Below are 19886 nucleotides of genomic sequence, written 5' to 3' on the forward strand. Positions count from 1 at the left end.
AAGAGAAGAGAAGAGAAGAGAAGAGAAGAGAAGAGAAGAGAAGAATGGGAGGGAGGGAGAGAGAGGACAGGAGAGGACAGGAGAAAGAAGGAAGGGAAGGGAAAGGAAAGGAAAGGAAAAAGAGGGAGGGAGGGAGAAGACAGGAGAGGAGAGGAGAGGAGAGGAGAAGAGAAGAGAAGAGAAGAGAAGAGAAGAGAAGAGAAGAGAAGAGAAGAGAAGAGAAGAGAAGAGAAGAGAAGAGAAGAGAAGAATGGGAGGGAGGGAGAGGACAGGACAGGACAGGACAGGAGAATGAAGAAAGGGAAAGGAAAAGAAAGGAGGAAAAGAAAAAGAGGGAGGGAGGGAGAAGACAGGAGAGGAGAGGACAGAAGAGGAGAAGAGAAGAGAAGAATGGGAGGGAGGGAGAGGACAGGACAGGATAGGAGAAAGAAGGAAGGGAAAGGAAAGGAAAGGAAAGGAAAGGAAAGGAAAGGAAAGGAAAGGAAAGGAAAGGAAGGAGGGAGGGAGGGGAAGCAAGAGAGAGGGGGAGGGAGGAAAGAAAGAGAGAAGGAGGGAGGGAGGGAGAAAGGAAGGAAGGGGAAGTGAGGGAGGGAGGAAAGAAAGAGAAAGAAAGAAAGAAAAAGAGAGAGAGAGAGAAAGGAAAGAAAGAAAGAAAGAAAGAAAGAAAGAAAGAAAGAAAGAAAGAAAGAAAGAAAGAAAGAAAGAAAGAAAGAACTGAGGCTAACACCAGCAACCATTTATCTCCCCATAAAGGGTATTTTATGACTGGCAACGCCCAGCGTAGTAACCGTAGTTCCTCTGATGACGCCTAATGTTATAGCTCATCCGATAAGCTTATATATTTAGAAAAACGAAACTAACATTCATCACCCATCGATACAGTTCTTTAAAAACGCTTTAAAATATGATTTGAGGCTCCTGGGATGTACAAGGCGCTCGAATAATTTTTTGGTTTTCAAGATCTCCAACGCGCAATCTGTACATCTTAATATCAGTGTTTTGAACAATTAGGGATCTACAGAAGTCTTAAGCAACTAGCAGCCTTTGGAGTATTAAATTGTTCCTTTCAATGAAGAGAAAGAAGTGAGTTCAAAGATTAGGGGGGGAATTAAGATATTTTGCGAAGGGAATCGTTATAACAGAGTACGCATAGAATTTAGCAACAGATGGGGAAGCAGAACTAAAAATAGGGATGCGCTCAGCGCAAAGAAAAGGCAGAAACTTTTAAATTGTGTAGAGTTCACACACAGGCGTTGTACACACCCAACTACAAGGAGGGGGCAGTGGGCACAGACTGGCTTCAGCACGGAGGAGTAAAGAAAAGGTAACGTTCTAGAGAACAAGGAAAGGAGGGAAAGACGAAGCGGAGAAATAAAGAGATTCAGAATCTTTTCAGAAACGGATGAGGCCAGATTCCAACGTTTATTTATTATTTATTTTTTCCCCAGCCCGTCTTTATTGTTTTATAGGTAACTTAAGGCAGCGAACATACAGTATGTAATACTCTTTCCTCCTCCTATTTTTCCTCGCAATAAACAACAACCCTGTGAGGTGGGTTGGGTTGAGAGAGAGTGAGTGAGTGAGTGGCCCAAGGTCATCCAGCCAGCTTTCATTGCCTAAGGCGGGACTAGAACTCACCATCTCCTGGTGATTGGCCCAATGTCACCCATCTAGCTTCTTGTCTAAGGCGGGACTAGAACTCACCATCTCCCGGTGATTGGCTGAGTGGCCCAATGTCACCCATCTAGCTTCATGTCTAAGGCGGGACTAGAACTCACCATCTCCTGGTGATTGGCCCAATGTCATCCATCTAGCTTCGTGTCTCCAGCAGACTAGAACTCACCATCTCCTGGTGACTGGCCCAATATCACCCATTTTGCTTCCTATCTAAGGCAGGACTAGAACTCACCGTCTCCTGATGATTGGCCCAATGTCATCCATCTAGCTTCATGTCTAAAACAGACTAGAACTCACTGTCTCCTGGAGATTGGCCCAATATCACCCATCTAGCTTCATGTCTAAGACGGGACTAGAACTCACCGCCTCCTGGTGATTGGCCCAATGTCACCCACCTAGCTTCATGTCTAAGGCAGGACTAGAATTCACCATCTCCTAGTGATTGGCCCAATGTCATCCATCTAGCTTCGTGTCTCCAGCAGACTAGAACTTACCATCTCCTGGTGACTGGCCCAATATCACCCATTTTGCTTCCTATCTAAGGTAGGACTAGAACTCACCGTCTCCTGATGATTGGCCCAATGTCATCCATCTAGCTTCATGTCTAAAACAGACTAGAACTCACCGTCTCCTGGAGATTGGCCCAATGTCATCCATCTAGTTTCATGTCTAAAACAGACTAGAACTCACTGTCTCCTGGAGATTGGCCCAATATCACCCATCTAGCTTCATGTCTAAGACGGGACTAGAACTCACCGCCTCCTGGTGATTGGCCGAATGTCACCCACCTAGCTTCATGTCTAAGGCGGGACTAGAATTCACTGTCTCCTGGTGATTGGCCCAATGTCATCCATCTATCCTCATGTCTACGGCGGGACTAGAACTCACCGTCTCCTAGTGATTGGCCCAATGTCACCCATCTAGCTTCAGAAAGGAGAGGAGAGGGGAGGAGCAGGGAGGGAGAGGAGGGGGAAGGGAAGAAAAGGAAAAGGGGAGGGGAGGGAGAAGAGAGGAGAGGAAAGGGAGAGGAGGAAAGGAGAGGAGAGGAGAGAAGGAAAGGAAAGGAAAGGAAAGGACATTTTCTTTCTATTTCTCTCTCCCTCCCTCTCTCTCTCTCTGTCTCTCTCTCCTGCAAACCTGCTGGCAATCTCAACTTCTGTCTTGATTGTCAGTGAAGGTCATCGTCTACTCTAGATGGCTTTGTTACAAGAGTGAATGCCTGCCTCTGATTGGACCTTTCTGGGGGTTCTTCTTTGTTTCTTTTTTTATATTTCTGTCTGCTGCAATTACTTTGATGGTCCTTCTCTGCTGCAGGGATCTTGAACAATCAGAGATCTGGCCATCCAGCCCAGTGCTCTGATTCTATTAATGGACAGGTCGTAAGTCTCTGAGAAAGAACGGCGTCTGCTAGGAATACAAAACGAAGCCTCCCTGCGTCCTATGGCTTATTCCTACCTTTCTGATTTTCACTTTCCAAACCTCTTAGCCACTGAGTAAAGCCAGCAATTAGGGATCACAATTTCTCCCTGGAATCAGACTTTGCCATTTCCAACACAATAGTCCTGATTATACCTCTGGCTCCTTTCTAAATCATAACAATTTTATTTTATTTTTTGGGGGCCTTTTATTAAAGTCTGCAATTCTTAGCTAATTCCGCTCAAGGGAAGTAATTTGAAAATTGCTATAATATCCTACCCTTTTAAACTATTGTTTCAAAGAAAATTATCCAGGTAGTCCTCGCCCTACGACCACAACGGAGCCCAAAGTTTCCTGTTGCTAAGTGAGCCAGGTGGGCAAGTGAATTTTGCCCCATTTTATGACCTTTTTTTTTGGCCACGGTTTTGAAGCGATTCACTGCGGTTGTTAAGTTAGTAACACGGTTGTTAAGTGAATCTGGCCTCCCCATTGATTTTGCTTGTCCGAAGGTCACAAAATGGGAGCACGTGGCCCCTGCAACTGTCATAAAGATGAATCAGTTACTAAGCATCCGAATTTTGATCACGTGACCATGGGGAGGCTGCAACGGTCGCAGGTGTGAAAAATGGTCAAAAGTCACTATTTCGGTGCCGTGGTAACTTTGAACGGTCACTAAATGAATGGTTGTAAGTCGAGGACTACCTGTAATGTAAGAATTCCCTTGTCTTGCTTTCTTTTTCTGCCTTGTGGGTTTTTAAGCCCCTTCCATCTCTACCTGCCCTTTAACCAGTGGTGGGATTCAGCCGGTTCGGGAAAACCGGTAGTTAAATTGCTGGCTGGCCCTGCCCCTTCCCCTGCCCCTTCCAGGAGTCCCCACATGCCCAATTATGGCTCCCAGGTAACTGCAGGGAGGCCTACAAGGCCCAAAATGGCTTAGGACCTGGGTACCTACGAGACTGTCTTTTGCCACCAATAGCCTCCCACCGACCAGTTCGTTCTCACAGGGAGGGACTACTCAGGGTACCGTCAGTCAAATTATGCCGACTGGCGACTCCCAGGGGGAGGGCCTTCTCTGTGAGGGCTCCAACCCTTTGGAATGAACTGCCCCCAGAGATACGGAATATCCCTGATCTCCGTGCTTTCCGCCGTGCCCTCAAAACCCTGATGTTCCAACAGGCGGGGCTAAACATATGAACATGTGAATAAATTTTTTAAATGTTATCTAATTCTGGGTTGTATTTAATTGACCAAACTAAGTAATAATTTTAATTAGCAATTTTATGATGTTTGTGTGTCTATATTTTTCTTGACTGTACACCGCCTTGAGTCCTGCGGGAGAAAGGCGGTATAGAAATATAATAAATAATTAAAATAAAATAAAAAATGGGGCACGGGGGGCAATGCCCCCCCATGGCCCATTTTTGCTCCCAGTGGGGTGCAGGAGGCCAAGTGCTGCCTGTCACACACGCCTGGCCACGCCCACTATGGCTACGCCCACCCAGCCGGTCATTAGGGCAGGGAACCGGTTGTTAAATTATTTGAATCCCACCACTGCCTTTAACCAAATTCACATTTTTAAGATTCTTGGGGCATCTTATCCTATCTTTTGGGTTATTCCAATCTAAAGTGGAAAAAATATACAGACTGTGAGCAAACGAGGGGGGCTAGAAAATAAAACTCTCCACAGCTGATAAATTTCCGCGTAAAAGATTTCATTTTATTATCATCTCAGTAAAAAAAAAAAAAAAAAAAAAACCAACCTCCGGGCTCATGCTTTTGAAAAGTGCCTTCCGAAGCAAAGAGCATCCTCCGATTTAGCATAAAAGGGGTTGAGCAGCTCTACAAATGACCCGTGTCATCCAAAATTGTGCTGCTTAATGCTGCCAATTATTAAATAAATGATACTAAACGTCCTTTGGCGGGAGACGGATTGCACCCCGAAGTGCAAGCAGGCCAAATTAAGAAGATTTATGTCCCTCACCTGCAAGCCTCAATCTCCTAAGTAAGAGATGCCTGGATTCTTGTTTTATCCACTTTAGGGCGACAAATTGAAATCCATATATCAGTTCTGTCAACCTGATAGGAATGAAAAAGGATGGTTCTGCGCTAGAACTAGTCTTAACTGTGCAAGGAGACAGGCTGCCTTTCGATGCTAATTCAGAAGACCGCGAGTTTTCAGATGAAATAAATGGGCTTTTACTCAGTTGCTAACCTGTGGGCAGGTTAGAGTAGGAAGTCATTAGCTGTGTGGGCCCCATGAAGGGAGAGTAATTCTATTTTCTTGCCTGAGAATCAGACAAACAAGAAAATTGGATTTGGGATGATTCAACCTTACCGGAAAACAGCAGAATATTTGGAGTTGCATGAAACCACTGTCTCATCCTTGCAGGCAAAATCGGCATTCTACAAATATATTTAAATATATTTTTAGTTTTTAATTGTTATTAATTGTTTAGTTTTAATCTGTTAATGGGTTTTAATTTGCATTGTTTTAATTCGGGCCAAAGTATATAATTCTTTTAATTAATTTTAAATTTTGTATTGTTATGTATTTTAGTTCTGGCTGTGCACCGCCCTGAGTCCACTAGGAGAAGGGCGGTATACAAATTGAATAAAATAAATAAATAAAAAATAAAAAAGATAGAGACAGACATGGATTTTCTTTCAAAAGAGAGTATTTCTCTCGTTTTGTTTTTGTTGTTGCTGTTGTTGATGATGATGATAAAGTTATTTATTTATTTATTTATTTATTTATTTATTTATTTATTTATTTATTTATTTATTGGTTCGATTTATATGCCATCCTTCTCCGGAGACTCAGGGCGGCTTACAATGCGTTAAGCAATAGCCTTCATATTTTTGTATATACCTGCTTAGTAGAGCTTTCGGCCCGCCCTAAGCGGTGTTTCTTTTTATACAAAGTCTGCTTATTGCCCCCACAATCCGGGTCCTCATTTTACCTACCTCGAAAGGACGGAAGGTTGAGTCAACCTTGAGCCTGGTGAGATTTGAACTCGCAGTAATTGCAGGCAGCTGGCAGCTAAGTGCTACTTAACCGCACTTTAGTCCGCTGCGCCACCAAGGCTCCTTTATTACTCCAACTAAATCAAACTTTGATATGGGAAAAGGCACAGGAGCCATCTGATTGATTTAAATCCATCTAAACCAGGGGTGAAATCTACTTACCTTCTCTACCGGTTCGGAAGTGCATGCACCGCATGCGTGCATCATGTCTGCATGCCAACACTTTGCGCATGCGCAAACACTTCTGCACATGCACAGAGGGTAGAAAACAGGTTAAAACCAGGAAGTAACGATGACCGGGTGGGTGTGCAGACCCTCAAGCCACCATCGCTACCAGTTCTCCGAACCACCGGCCATCATTGCTACCGGCTTGGCCGAACTGGTCCGAACCAGGAGCATTTCACCCCTGATCTAAACCCGTGATGGCTGATCTGTCCCCGTACACACACACACACAAACACAGCCATCCGAGGGTTAAGGAAACACTTTGGCACACACCCAGGTCTTTATCTCCAACTTGGCAGCGATATACACACCGTCTGCCAAGTGCATTTATTTCCACAAAACAGAAAGATAAGATACTTAGCGTACAAAAGTCAAATCAGAATAATATTCCTCTCAGCAGTTTCCGGATGAGGCTTTAGTGACTATCCAAGGTTTACTTTTGTTCGTCACAGGGATCACTGGCCACCACCCTCTATTATATAGTCTCTGGGGTGTGGTCCAGTGACTCAGTTCTAATCCCTAGCACGCCTCCTGAGCTGCTGCAATCGTTTATCACGCCTTCGGAGGCGTGTGTCCAGGAATGATGTCTCTCCCTCGCTCTCATCCGAGCCACCTGTCTCCCTGCTAATCTCCTCTCCCTCGGCCGGCACCTGAGACAGTGCCAGAGGGGAGGGGCCTGGAGAGGGAGGCCTGGCTGACTCCTCTTCCTCATGCTCGGAGCTTTCTTCCTCCGATGGGACAGGCTCAGAGGGCGGGGCCACAACAATGGCAAACCTATGGCATGTGTGCCCGAGGTGGCACGCAGAGCCATCTTTCCAGGCACACAAGCTGTCACTCAACTCACCTGCAGCTGCACATTCACATCCGCCCCAGCTGGTGTTCAGGCCTCCAGTGCGTATGTGCAGCCGTTTGTGCATGCATACGAGAATATTTGCATGCAGCACGCAAATGCGCATGTGTAGATGGTGTGATTGCACATGCAGCAAACGGGGGAGCCATGCAAAAGTTGCGTGCATGCGCAGATGGGGCCGTTGTGTGTGCAGCACGCGGGGAGGATCCGCAAAGCACGTAAAGAAGGATTGCTTCTATGAACTGGGGTTTATTGCTCGGTCGCTTCTGACTAACAAGTTTCTTTAGTCAGCTCCATTGATTTTCAATTTATTTATTTATTTATTTATTTATTACTCACATTTAAGGACTCAGGGCGGTGTACAGCCAAGGTAAAAAACATAAATACAAACATTAAAAACAATTTAAAAAGATATATATAAGTTTGGCCCCAGGTTAAAAAAACAGTAACAAAACATATTAAAAAACATTTAAAAAAGTGTTAAGCCAGCCCAGCTTGCTGAAAAAGAAAGGTCTTCAGGGCACGGCGGAAGGCACCAAGGTCTTGAATTCTTTGTATCTCTGGGGGCAGTTGATTCCAGAGGGCAGGTGCCCCCACAGAGAAGGCCCTCCCCCTGGGGGCCACCAGTCTACATTGCTTGGCCGATGGCACCCTGAGAAGGCCCTCTCTGTGGGAGCGCACTGGTCGGTGGGAGGTCGTTGGTGGCAGCAGGCGGTCTTGAAGATATCCAGGTCCTATGCCATGGAGCGCTTTAAAGATGATAACCAACACCTTGAAGCGCACCTGAAAGACCTTGGGTGAAGGTCTGGGCTATTCCCAGGCCATTCCAGCAGTGGAATAGGATTATCTCGAAACTCCCAAAAAAAGTGATGCCATTATTCATCAAACCTCACAAATACACTTTTTCCAAAAGGTTTCCACAATTTTGGATTTCAGCACCACGGATAGTTCCATATTTAACATGGGAAAAGCCTGAAAGGTTGGCTTTACAGTAATTCCAACAGCTTGTGTTACAACAGAATTATACAGTATTACAGAAGCCCACATTCATCCCTACATATTAAATATGCATTTGTAATGCAAATATATAATATTGAATTACTTTATATACCTCATGACAGATAGGTTCAATTTGATGGTCTCTTCTCCATTTTTCATAGCTCTTAGTCCTGAGGATTTAAGAGATTAGACAACCATAGATTTATTTTTTTTTCAGTGCAACCATTGATGTTGATAGTCCTCTGCAAAAAGTGCTGAAAAGTTCCCTCTCTTTTTAGCTTAGCCTTTTTGGCTTATCACAACAGTTGTTTCTTTTGATAATTTCACATAGGCCAATATATTTTTACCTATTCATAGCGTTTTACTGCCCTGTAATAATGAAAGATTCTTTGGGATTCAGAAGTAAAAAAAACAACAACAACTAATATGTAACTGGTTTTTCTGTTTCAAAATATTATTTTTGGAACCTGATGCTCTCTAGGTATGTTGCATTTCACAATTCCAAGATATCAGACAGGAAAAGTGCATATATTGGTAGCTATATGGAATTTTGTCATTAAATTTCACCATTTTAAACAGGCGTCACAAATCATTGGCAGATATTAGTTAAAATGAGTACATAGAACTGGGGAAAAACTTTGCTTAGTTCCAGCCAAAGATTTGCATTACATCTAGAGCAGGGATGAAATCACATGTGCATGCCAACTCTCTCCGCATGTGCAAACCCTTCTGTGCATACGCAGAGGGTAAAAAACAGGTTACTTCCTGGTTAAAACCATTACTTCCTGGTTAAAACCAGGAAGTAATGATGACCAGCGGGTGGGCAGAGCCTCAAGCCGCCATCGCTACCGGTTCTCCAAACCAGTCCAAACTGGGATCATTTCAACCCTGATCTAGATCCTAATTTCTGTTTAATTTAAGAAACAAAGGTCCTAGATTGTGTGAGAAATCATGGCAATTTGAAAAGACTTCCTGAATTATGATATGCTGGAGAATTGTGGGAGTTGAAGTCCACAAGTCTTAAAGCTGCCAAGTTTGAAGACCTCTGCCTTAGATGGGATACTTTCCACTTCAAACATTATTTCACTGTACCGCTGCAAACAGTCGTCCCGCAACACTTGCTGTGCTGACACCAGGTGTGGGTTCAGGTGGATTCTACTTACCTTTACTACCGGTTCGCGTGCATGCACACTCTTCTGCGCATGTGCAGATCACTTATGATGATGTCCGGGTCAGTGGGCGGAGCCTCCCGCCAGTTTTACTGCCGGTTCTTGCGAACCGGTCCAAACCAGGGACAACCCACCAATGGCTGACACCCATTTTGCAGTCATTTATTTCATGAGGCTGAAGAAATGGGAGTCTTATTTGACTGCTCTTAATGGGGCATAAGATTGCTATGGGCCGCAAATGATGATGAATGTCATGTAACTGTTCATAACAATTTGCTCCAGCTGAAAAGGCATGGAAGATTTATGCTATGACAACAAAAATGAAGCCCTTTTTCTCTGTCGCCCTCTTGCACACGTGTGTGTGCTCTTTCACTCACACAAAGGAACATGCCAGGAGATCTCCTAGCCCCTTCCCAGCGTACTTGATTTCCTTAATTTATTCAGACTGGAAGAATTGATCAGAAAAATCCATCTCCATTCTAATGTATATCGCCCACTAACTCACCTATTTATTTGTTAATGCTAATGTATTTATTGTCTTATGGGTTTAATATTTTATAATATTGTTTATCAGATTGTAAACCACTCAGAGTCACATGACAGTGAGATGGGGAAGGAAGGAAGGAAGGAAGGAAGGAAGGAAGGAAGGAAGGAAGGGAGAGAGAGAGAGGGCGAGAGAGAGAAGGAAGGAAGGAAGGATGGAAGGGAGGAAGAAAGAAAGAAAGAAAGAAAGAAAGAAAGAAAGAAAGAAAGAAAGAAAGAAAGAAAGAAAGAAAGAAGAGGGAGGGAAGGAGAAAGGAAGGAAGAAAGAGAAAGAAAGAAGAGGGAGGGAAGGAGAAAGGAAGGAAGAAAGAAGGAAGGAAGGAAAGAAAGAAAGAAAGAAAGAAAGAAAGAAAGAAGAGGGAGGAAAGGAAGGAAGGAAGGAAGGAAGGAAGGAAGGAAGGAAGGAAGGAAGGAAGGAAGGAAGGAAGGAAGGAAGGAGAGGGAAAGGGATAGGAGAGGGAAAGAAAGAAAGAAAGAAAGAAAGAAAGAAAGAAAGAAAGAAAGCTCTTCTTAATATGTAGCTACAATAGTCCTCAGCTTACAACCATTTGTTTAGTGACCAATCGAAGTCATAATGGCACTGAAAAAGTGATTTATAACTGATTTTCCCTCTTAACAACCATTGCAGCATCCCCACGAGCACACAATCAAAATTTGAATGCTTGGCAACTGGCATGTATCTTTGACAGTTGCACTGTCTTGGGGGTCCTGTGATCCCCGTTTCTGACCTTCCCAGCTAGCAAAGTTTCAACAAGCAAAGTGAATGGGGGAAGCCAGATTCGCTTAATGACTGCGCGATATATTTAACGACTGTAGCGATTTACTTAACAAGTATGGCAAAAATGGGGCAAAGCTCCCTTCACAAGTGCCTTGCTTAGCAATGGAAATTTGGGGCTCAGTCAATCAGAACAGAGCTGGAAGGGACCTGGGGGGGGGTGTCTTCTAGTCCAGTCCCCTGCTCAAGGAGTTGTAACTCAAGGACGAGCTATACTTGAATCTTACGTTCATCTCCAGATGTTCCCCTCTGATGATTGTCCTAAAGGTGTTTTTTTCAAGAGGCAATTGGACTTTCTGGTTTTTCTTTGAAGACTTCTCATCCAAGAAGCTTCTTCAGCTCTAAGTGGATGGTGGGGAATGGAGGGATTTATACTCCTTGCAGACAGCTGGTCATTTGCATCCTTTTAGAGGTCATTGAGGCCACTTGGAGGTTTGTCTCTGTCCTCAGGGTCACCTTAGTAGTGCAAATGGGTGCGGTGACCCTGAGGACACAGATAAACCTCCATGTGGCCTCAGCGACCCTCTAAAAGGACGCAAATGACCAGCTGTCTGCAAGGAGTATCAATCCTTCCATTCCCCACCATCCACTCAGAGCTGAAGAAGCTTCTTGAATGAGAAGCAAAACGTCTTCAAAGAAAAAACCAGAAAATCTAGTTGCCTCTTGAAAAAGCACCTGTAGGACAGCCATGACTTGGATGACTGAGAATCTCCATAGATATCTCTGATGATTGCCCAGTGCTGTCCTGGTTGGGTTTAACCAAGCCATCCTTTGTGTGTTTTCTTCTAACAGAGCCATGTTTGACTACGACAAAAGCAAGGACAGTGGCCTCCCCAGCCAAGGACTCAGCTTCAAGTATGGAGATATTCTCCACGTTATCAACGCCTCCGATGACGAGTGGTGGCAAGCAAGGAGGGTCATGCTGGAAGGCGACAGTGAAGAGATGGGAGTTATACCTAGCAAAAGAAGGTATGTTGTGTCCTCTTCTCCCTCTTTCTTTCTTTCTTCTTTCTTTCTTTCTTTCTTTTTTGCAAACCTTATTTCAAGTCTCTGTTGCAAGATCACACTTGCATATGTATAAAAGGAAAAACACAGAGGGAGAGACACAAAGCTGTTTCACTCTTAATAATGGCCGCACTGTCCATAACATGATATTGACAATGGGGCAGTATGAATTCGTGAACAACATATTATCTTTAAGCTTAGGGATGTGGTGGCACAGTGGCTTAATGATGCTGGAATTGCTGGCTAGAAATGATCTCCACTCTGGCGATTCGAGCCCGGCGCCGTGAGACAGAGTGAGCTCCCGTCGCTCAATCCCCAGCTCCTGCCCACCCAGCAGTTCAAAAGCAGGAAACAATGCAAGTAGATAAATGGGTACCACTTTGGTGGGAAAAACTGAGCTGCGTTCGTGTGTGCGGAGAGCATAAGCCGATGCTGGACCTGGCCGGACACAAGGCATTGCGACATAAAGCGAGACAAGGCAAGACCGACAGAGGAGCCCAGAGCCTGCAATCCGAGCACCGCTAGTCAGATGGTGTAAGGGAGCTGTCCACCTGCAGTGCACCAAGGATAGGCACGCAAATGCCAAACCGAATGAACTATCAATTTAGGCTATTGTATCTACATTTCCCTGACAATGCATGCCATATGCTAAATAATAAATAAATAAATAAATTTATATATTTAGGGAGGGAGGGAGGGAGGGAGGGAAGGAAGGAAGGAAAAAGGAAGGAAGGAAGAAAGAAAGAAAGAAAAAAGAAAGGAAGGAAGGAAGAAAGAAAGAAAGAAAGAAAGAAAGGGAAGGAAAAAGAAAGGAAGGAAGGAAGGAAAGAGAAGGAAAGAAGGAAAGAAGGAAGGAAGGCAAGAAGAAGGAAGAAAGAAAGAAAGAAAGAAAGAAAGAAAGAAAGAAAGAAAGAAAGAAAGAAAGAAAGAAAGAGGAAGGAAGGAAGGAGAAGGAAGGAAGGAAGGCAAGAAGAAAGAAGGAAGGAAGAAAGAAAGTAGGAGAAGGAAGGGAAGGAAAGAAGGAAGGAAAGAAAGAAAGAAGGACAAGGAAGAAAGGAAGGAAGAAGTATTAAGGGAAGGAGGGAGGGAGGAAGGAAAGAAGGAAGGAAGGATACAAGAGTGCCTAATGTTGCTGACCAGGGGGGTTAATTTATTCCCAAATATCCCTGGCATAGCAAATGGAACTAAAATCCAGAAAAGCCAATTAATTCACTCCGTACCCTATCCTGCCCTCACAATCCAGGAGTTTAACCCTATTCAAGCAATAGGCTAAATCATAAATCGTGGTTTACGGAACACAACAACCTAAGCCACAAACAGGCAAGCAAGTCTCGTTACGGTGTGATGATCCCAACCCGAAGCAGGTTTTCTTCTTAAAAGCAGAAACGAATCGTAAAAACCGAGTCACGCGGCGAGGTGAGAGAGAGAAAGAAAAGCTAACTTAATATTAGCGCGTAATAATCATCATTAAAAGACCGAATTTAGCTTTGACCTAATTATCTTTGTTCCCCAATATGCCGCGTTCCCTTTCTCTGTTTAGGACTTCCAATTTTCCTTCCCTTTCGACCTCTTTCCCCTTGCGTCCTTCCCCCCTCCCCCATATGGAACTTCATCTTCAAAATTTAAAATGGAGAGTTTTGAAAGGTTCACAGATCAACCACTCTGAATATGAAAGCTGCATTTCTATGTCTACATGCGGCTTTCTCAGAGTGTGGGGGGAGGGGAGAGAAAGATTTATTCCAAAGTTCGTCTGTAACTATAGTAACACGAGCTTGGTGTGCTTGCAGCTGGCAACGTTAAAAACGGGCCGTTTTGAAAAAACAGAAGTATATATTTTATTTCTTCTTGAAGATAATGTTCTCCGAGTCATTTTGTTCCACAATAATTAACTCGTGTAGTTTTCACACTTCTTCCCGTAGTCAAAAATAACTCCTCCTTATGTAACCTTGGGAAAACTGGGTTTCTCCTCCTGAAGTATATCTATCTATCTCTGCCGCCTGGTGAATCTGTTACGGGATTATTGTTACAGTGGTAGGTCTAAAACAGGGGTGTCAAACTCAAGGGCCGGGGACCAGATCCGGCCTTCGGGGTGCTTAGATCTGGCCCGCCCTGGAAACAGTGAAGGACCAGCCCACGGTGCCTCTGCCAGTGAAAATGGAGCTCGGGAGGGCCGTCACAGCCGAAAACAGAACTTGGGAGCCCGTTTTCACTAGCAGAGCACAGGCGCCGCTGACACAAGTGACGTCAAGCTGGCCATGCCCACCCTGGCCACACCCATCCCGGCCCCCTGATGCAGCCGCCAATGAAACCGAGTTTGACACCCCTGATCTAAAAGCTTTGCTTTTTTTTAATCACTTGTGAGATATCTCCTACCTATTTTGAACCCTAGATGTGTCAGCGGCCATCCTTACGTCTTGCTTGTGTTTTGCTACCCTGTGGTGGCAGTCTGCCATGAATTCTGGGGAGGGTGGATGAGAAAGAGGAATACTTGGGGGGGAAAGCGAAAGTAACCGCTGTATCTTCCCCAAGATATAGCCAGCTGGTGCCATCGCTGGCTACTGGCCCCCACGGAGAGGGCTCGCAACTTAGGCGTCCTCCTGGATGCACTGCTGTCTTTAGAAGAGCACATGACGGCCGTGGCCAGGGGGGCTTTTTATCAGGTTCGCCTGATACACCAGTTGTGCCCCTTTCTGGATTGGGACTCCCTACGCACGGTCACTCAAGCACTCGTCACTTCCCGCCTGGACTACTGCAATGCTCTCTACATGGGGCTCCCCTTGGGGTGTACCCGGAGGCTACAGTTAATCCAGAATGCGGCCGTGCGGGGGATTATGGGAGCGACGGGGCGCTCACATATGACACCTCTCCTGCGCGAGCTGCACTGGCTTCCTGTGGTCTTCCGGGTGCGTTTCAAGGTGTTGGTGACCACCTTTAAAGCGCTCCATGGCTTAGGGCCGGGGTATCTGCGAGACTGCCTTCTGCCACCAATAGCCTCCCACCGACCGGTTCGCTCGCACAGAGAGGGCCTCCTCAGGGTGCCGTCGGCCAGACAGTGCCGGCTAGCGACCCCCAGGGGGAGAGCTTTCTCTGTGGCAGCACCCGCCCTCTGGAATGACCTACCCCCTGAGATACGCACAATATCAGACCTCCGGACTTTTCGTCGGGCCCTGAAAACACACCTATTCCATCTAGCCGGGCTGGCTTGATCCCATCCTCTCAGTTTTAATTGAATTCGGTTTTAATTGGGTTGTTTTAAAATCTTGGGCCGAAATTATTTAATTGTTTTTTTAAATTGTTTTTAAATTTTATATGCAATCTTTTATCTTGGCTGTACACCGCCCTGAGTCCCGCAGGAGAAGGGTGGTATAGAAATAAAATTAATTAAATAAATAAATAAATAAATAAATAAATAAATAAATAAATAAATAAATAAATAAATAAATAAATAAAATGCTGCTTCAAGGTCATCCGGCTGGGAGAAGAAGGCAGCTGCATACCAATCTATGCTCGGAGTGATCGTTCTGAAAATATCTTGCTTGAACCTGACTGGTCATGGGGGGGTGGGGGTGGGGGTGTCAACAATGGGGGGCAGTTAAGGGAGGAAAAAGTTGAACTTGGGTATTTTGGCGCGGGATTCTCACTTCTAGCTATGCGCTATTGCAATGCACTTGACTCCTAATAAAAGTATATCTTTTGCAAGAAATGGAGAAAGAGGTTTAAGTGTTGGCCAGTCTGGCAAGCTGTATGTGCTTCCCAGCCATGCATTACGTCGGACCACTGGTTGCTTAATTCTTTTATCTTTATCTTTTGTTTTTATATATATATATATATATTTATATTTTGTAAAATTTATTTCAAAAGTTAAAATGCAAAATCCAAAAAAAAGGGAGGGGAGAAAACAAAAGAGAGCAAAATAAAGACAAAGCAAAAAGTAAAAATAAAAAAGTGCATATAAAACAAAATATATACATAAAATGCCCCCCTTTGCTTAAATACGGGTAGTCCTCAACTTACAACAGTTTGTTTAGTGACCGTTTGAAGTTACAACGGCACTGAAAAAACGCGACATGTCCCTTTTTCACACTTATGACCATTGCAGCATACTCGTGGTCATGTGATCAAAATTCAGATTCTTGACAACTGGTTCATACTTATGACCATTGCTGTGTCCTGGGGTCATGTGATCCGTTTTTGTGACTTTCTAGTAAACAAAGTCAATGGGAACACCAGATTCACCTAACAATCGAGTTACAACTTATCAATTGCAGCAGTGGTGAAATTCATTTTTTTTTACTACAGGTTCTGTGGGCGTGGCTTGGTGGGCGTGGCAGGTGAAGGATACTGCAAAATCTCCATTCCCATCCCACTGTGTGGCCAGCCAGAGGTGGTATTTGCCGGTTCTCTGAACTACTCAAAATTTCCGCTACCGGTTCTTCAGAACCTGCTGAATTTCACCCCTGAACTGCAGTGATTCACTTAACAACTATGGCAGGAAAGGTCATAAAATGGGGCAAAACTCACTTAACAAATGTCTCACTTAACAACAAATATTTTGGGCTCAATTGTGGTCATAAGTCGAGGACCACCTGTATAGCTATGATGATAATAATGGATTTCATACATATTTCCATTTTCCTTCCTTCCTCTCTTTTTTTCCCTTTCTCTCCAGGGTGGAAAGGAAAGAAAAAGCACGTTTAAAAACAGTGAAATTTAATTCCAAGCCTGGTGTGATCGATGCCAAAGGGGTATGTAGACATGAACCTAACTGTTTGTTCCGTCAACTCTTCTAATTACAGGTATTTTAAAATAGTCCAGGAAAGAAAAATGAGAATGTATCATACACTCAAGAAATATGAGAAAGAAAGAAAAAATGTTTTATTAAGAGTGAAAGCAGGGAAGGGTGTTTGGATTATTTTTAATAAGAAAGTGATATTGTAAACTAATTAAGTATTACTAGCAAATCATGCCACTCGTCCTCAATACCTCAGTTGCTATTGCAGGTTCTCCCACACACATATACACACACAGGTTGCAACACACATTCAAGTTTTAATAAATAAAATACGCACTTTTGAGACACGAATCGGAACACTCAGTTCAACCGACCAGCAGCCCAAATCACCCATCCATTCACCTTTCCAAATTCAGCTCAGAAAGGATGAAATTCCCTGAGTTGTTTTGGCTTTGTGTGTGTTTGTGTTTGTGTGTCACACAAAACAACAGTGGGTCAGCTGCATCTGGACAGAAAATGTGTGCATGGTCAACCTGGTTACAACATTGTCATCTGGCATCGTTAGGGATTATCCACCTAGATCAAAATGGTTTCTTACCAAAAAGACAAATAAAGCACAATTTAAGATTTATTTTAGACACATTAGAATATTATGAAACACATCCAGGAAAACAAATGGCGCTAATCGTCTTAGACGCCCAGAAGGCTTTTGATAATGTAAGTTGGCAATTTATGATACATCAACTAAACTGTATGGACTTTGGAGAAGAATTCATAGATGTAATTAAGACAATATATCTAAAGTAATTGTAAATGGGGACTATACAGAGAACTTTAATATAAAGAAAGGAACAAGACAAGGATGCTCGCTATCACCGTTATTATTTATATTGACTTTGGAAGTCTTGAAAAGGAATATCCGACAAAATCCAGAAATTATAGGGATTAGGGGAAGGCTGGAAAAGAAATGGCGAGACATCTAAACAGATATTCCTCGACTTATGACGCTTAACAATGCTTAACAACCATTTGAAGTTGCTCTAATCAGTTCTCCCCCACAGTCACATGACTGAACTTTTGGTGTTCAGCAACCAGGCTGCATTTATGCCATTTGCAGAGGTCAGCGGTGATCTGATCGCATTTTATGACACTTTTGCCCAAAGCCGGCATTTACGTCCAGTTTTCGGCAAAACCATGTCCATATTGAACCATTGGTTCACTTACAGACAGTGGCGACTGCTTTACGACCGTCATATTTGCTTAATGATCGCTGCAAAAAAAAAAAAGAGTTCGTAAGATCAGGTTGGTCATGTAACCGATCCATTTTACGACTCTCACGACTTAAGACCTTGGACAAGTGTCTATTTTAGTTGAAGGTATGTAAGGAGCCAGTGTTACTTGTGAACTGAGAATGTTTCTGGAGATTTTCAGTCCTGCAGGTCATAGTTGTCCCAAAGGTGACTTTTTCAAAAGGCAACTGGATTTTGCTTTTCCTTGAAGATGTTTCACTTCACTTCACAAGAAGCTTCCTCTGTGCTGAACTGAGTTCTAATTCCACGTTAGCCATGAAAGGCAGCTGGGTGACTTTGGGCCAATCACCAGCAGACGGTGAGTGTTAGTCCTGCCATATGCATGAAAGCCAGCTGAGTGACTTTGGATCAGTCATTTCTCTTTCAGCCCAACCCACCTGACAAGGTTGTTGTTGTGTGGTAAATAGGAGGAGGTATTTCCACACTCATTTGCACTACTCCGGTGACCCTGAGGGCACAGAGAAACCTCCAAGTAGCCTCAACGAGTGTCCAAAAAGGATGCAAATGACCAAGCTGTCTGCAAGGAATATAAATCCTTCCATTCCCCACCATTCAGTCAGAACTGAAGAAGTTTCTGGGATGAGAAGCAAAACGTCTTCAAAGAAAAATGAAGTTCCAGTTGCCTTTTGAAAAAGGCACCACAGCTGATACAAAGAAACCTCCATTCGAGAGTCAATTCTTGTGAAATATATTGCATTTTTTGTTTTAAGTGGTAACGGTCAACTCTGATGTGCCTTTATAAGTAGGACTGATATGCAAATTGCATATCTTGCATTTTGCTAACCTAACCTGGGGAGATGGGGAAAAAAAAATAAATAATGATCTGTAGAAAAAGAAATTGAGCTGAAAAGAATGGTTTGGAGATTTAAGTAGCTTTTTGCCCTTTATTTTGACATATCTCCTTGAAGTTACAAAGAGCTTTAAGTCACTCCCTGCCTGCCAATTCTTCTCCAGCATTCAAGGACAGACGGCGTTAGAGGGAGCATATTACTGTTATAAAAGGATTCAAGAAATGCCGCAGAGCATTCTTAAAACCTAACCATAGCTCATGACAATCTCTTTATGACCTCCACAAAAGTTTATTTTATTTATTTATTTATTTATTTATTTATTTATTTATTTATTTATTTATTTATTTATTTATTTATTTATCTATTTTTTAATTTGACTTATATGCCGCCCTTCTCCGGAGACTCAGGGCGGCTTACAGTGCGTTAAGCAATAGCCTTCATACTTTTGTATATTTTTTACAAAGTCAGCTTATTGCCCCCACAATCCGGGTCCTCAATTTACCTACCTTAGAAAGGATGGAAGGCTGAGTCAACCTTGAGCCTTGACGAGATTCGAACCTGCAGTAATTGCAGGCAGCTGGTTTTAATAACCAGCTTAATAACAGGGTGCCTTAGACCACTGTACTACCAAGGCTCTTTATTTTATTTATTTATTTTATTTATTTATTTTGTCAAGTACATATTGGATAATATATATAAGTATAAGCATGAATTGAATACATACAATGAATACAATTAAAGGGAACATTAGGTTATTAGTTATTAGTTATTATTAGTTATTAGGTTATTAGAACATTAGTTCCATTCATGTGGAGGTTTTTTTAGCCATCCCAAAAATCAGTATTTATTTTCTGGATGTACATTCCAGAGATCTTGATGAAGTTACCATTCCCAAGCCTACAGTACATCTTTCTGCTTAAGCATCACCTGGTATCCAATATTTAGAACATAGAATAACGGAGTTGCAAGGAAACTCAACTCCCTACTAGGGGACTCTGTATCATTTCAGAAAAATTGTTGTCTAATCTCTGAGTGGTGGCTCAGTGGTTAAGGCGCTGAGCTTGTCGATTGAAAGGGTCGGCAGTTTGGCGGTTCGAATCCCTAGTGTCGCGTAACGGGGTGAGCTCCCGTTACTTGTCCCAGCTTCTGCCAACCTAGCAGTTAGAAAGCACGTAAAATATGCAAGTAGGAAAAATAGGGACCACCTTTGGTGGGAAGGTAACAGCTGTCAAGTTTCGAGTTCGTCTCAAATAAATTGCATTTCAAACAAAATCTTTGAAGAAAAACTCCTGTTTATTAAGCACGGCAATCTAAACCCGACTACAGTCGAAGCCAACACTGACTTCCAGCCCCCAAACCCTCCCTTTCCG

General features: G+C 43.4%; 1 protein-coding gene across 2 annotated transcripts in view; it reads left to right on the forward strand.

Annotated features, from left to right (window-relative positions):
• Positions 1 to 19886, forward strand: part of DLG2 (discs large MAGUK scaffold protein 2) — a 1162532-nt gene that overhangs the window by 1091497 nt on the left and 51149 nt on the right. For both annotated transcript variants that reach the window (XM_070942955.1, XM_070942956.1), the window contains 2 exons: positions 11471 to 11647; positions 16353 to 16428. In XM_070942955.1, the coding sequence (XP_070799056.1) occupies positions 11471 to 11647; positions 16353 to 16428 (253 nt within the window). The remainder of the gene's footprint in view (positions 1 to 11470; positions 11648 to 16352; positions 16429 to 19886) is intronic.

Source organism: Pituophis catenifer, unplaced genomic scaffold (genome assembly GCF_029215685.1).
Source record: "Pituophis catenifer annectens isolate HBS135680 unplaced genomic scaffold, rPitCat1.0.hap2 SCAF_4, whole genome shotgun sequence".
Classification (NCBI taxonomy): Eukaryota; Metazoa; Chordata; class Lepidosauria; order Squamata; family Colubridae; genus Pituophis; species Pituophis catenifer.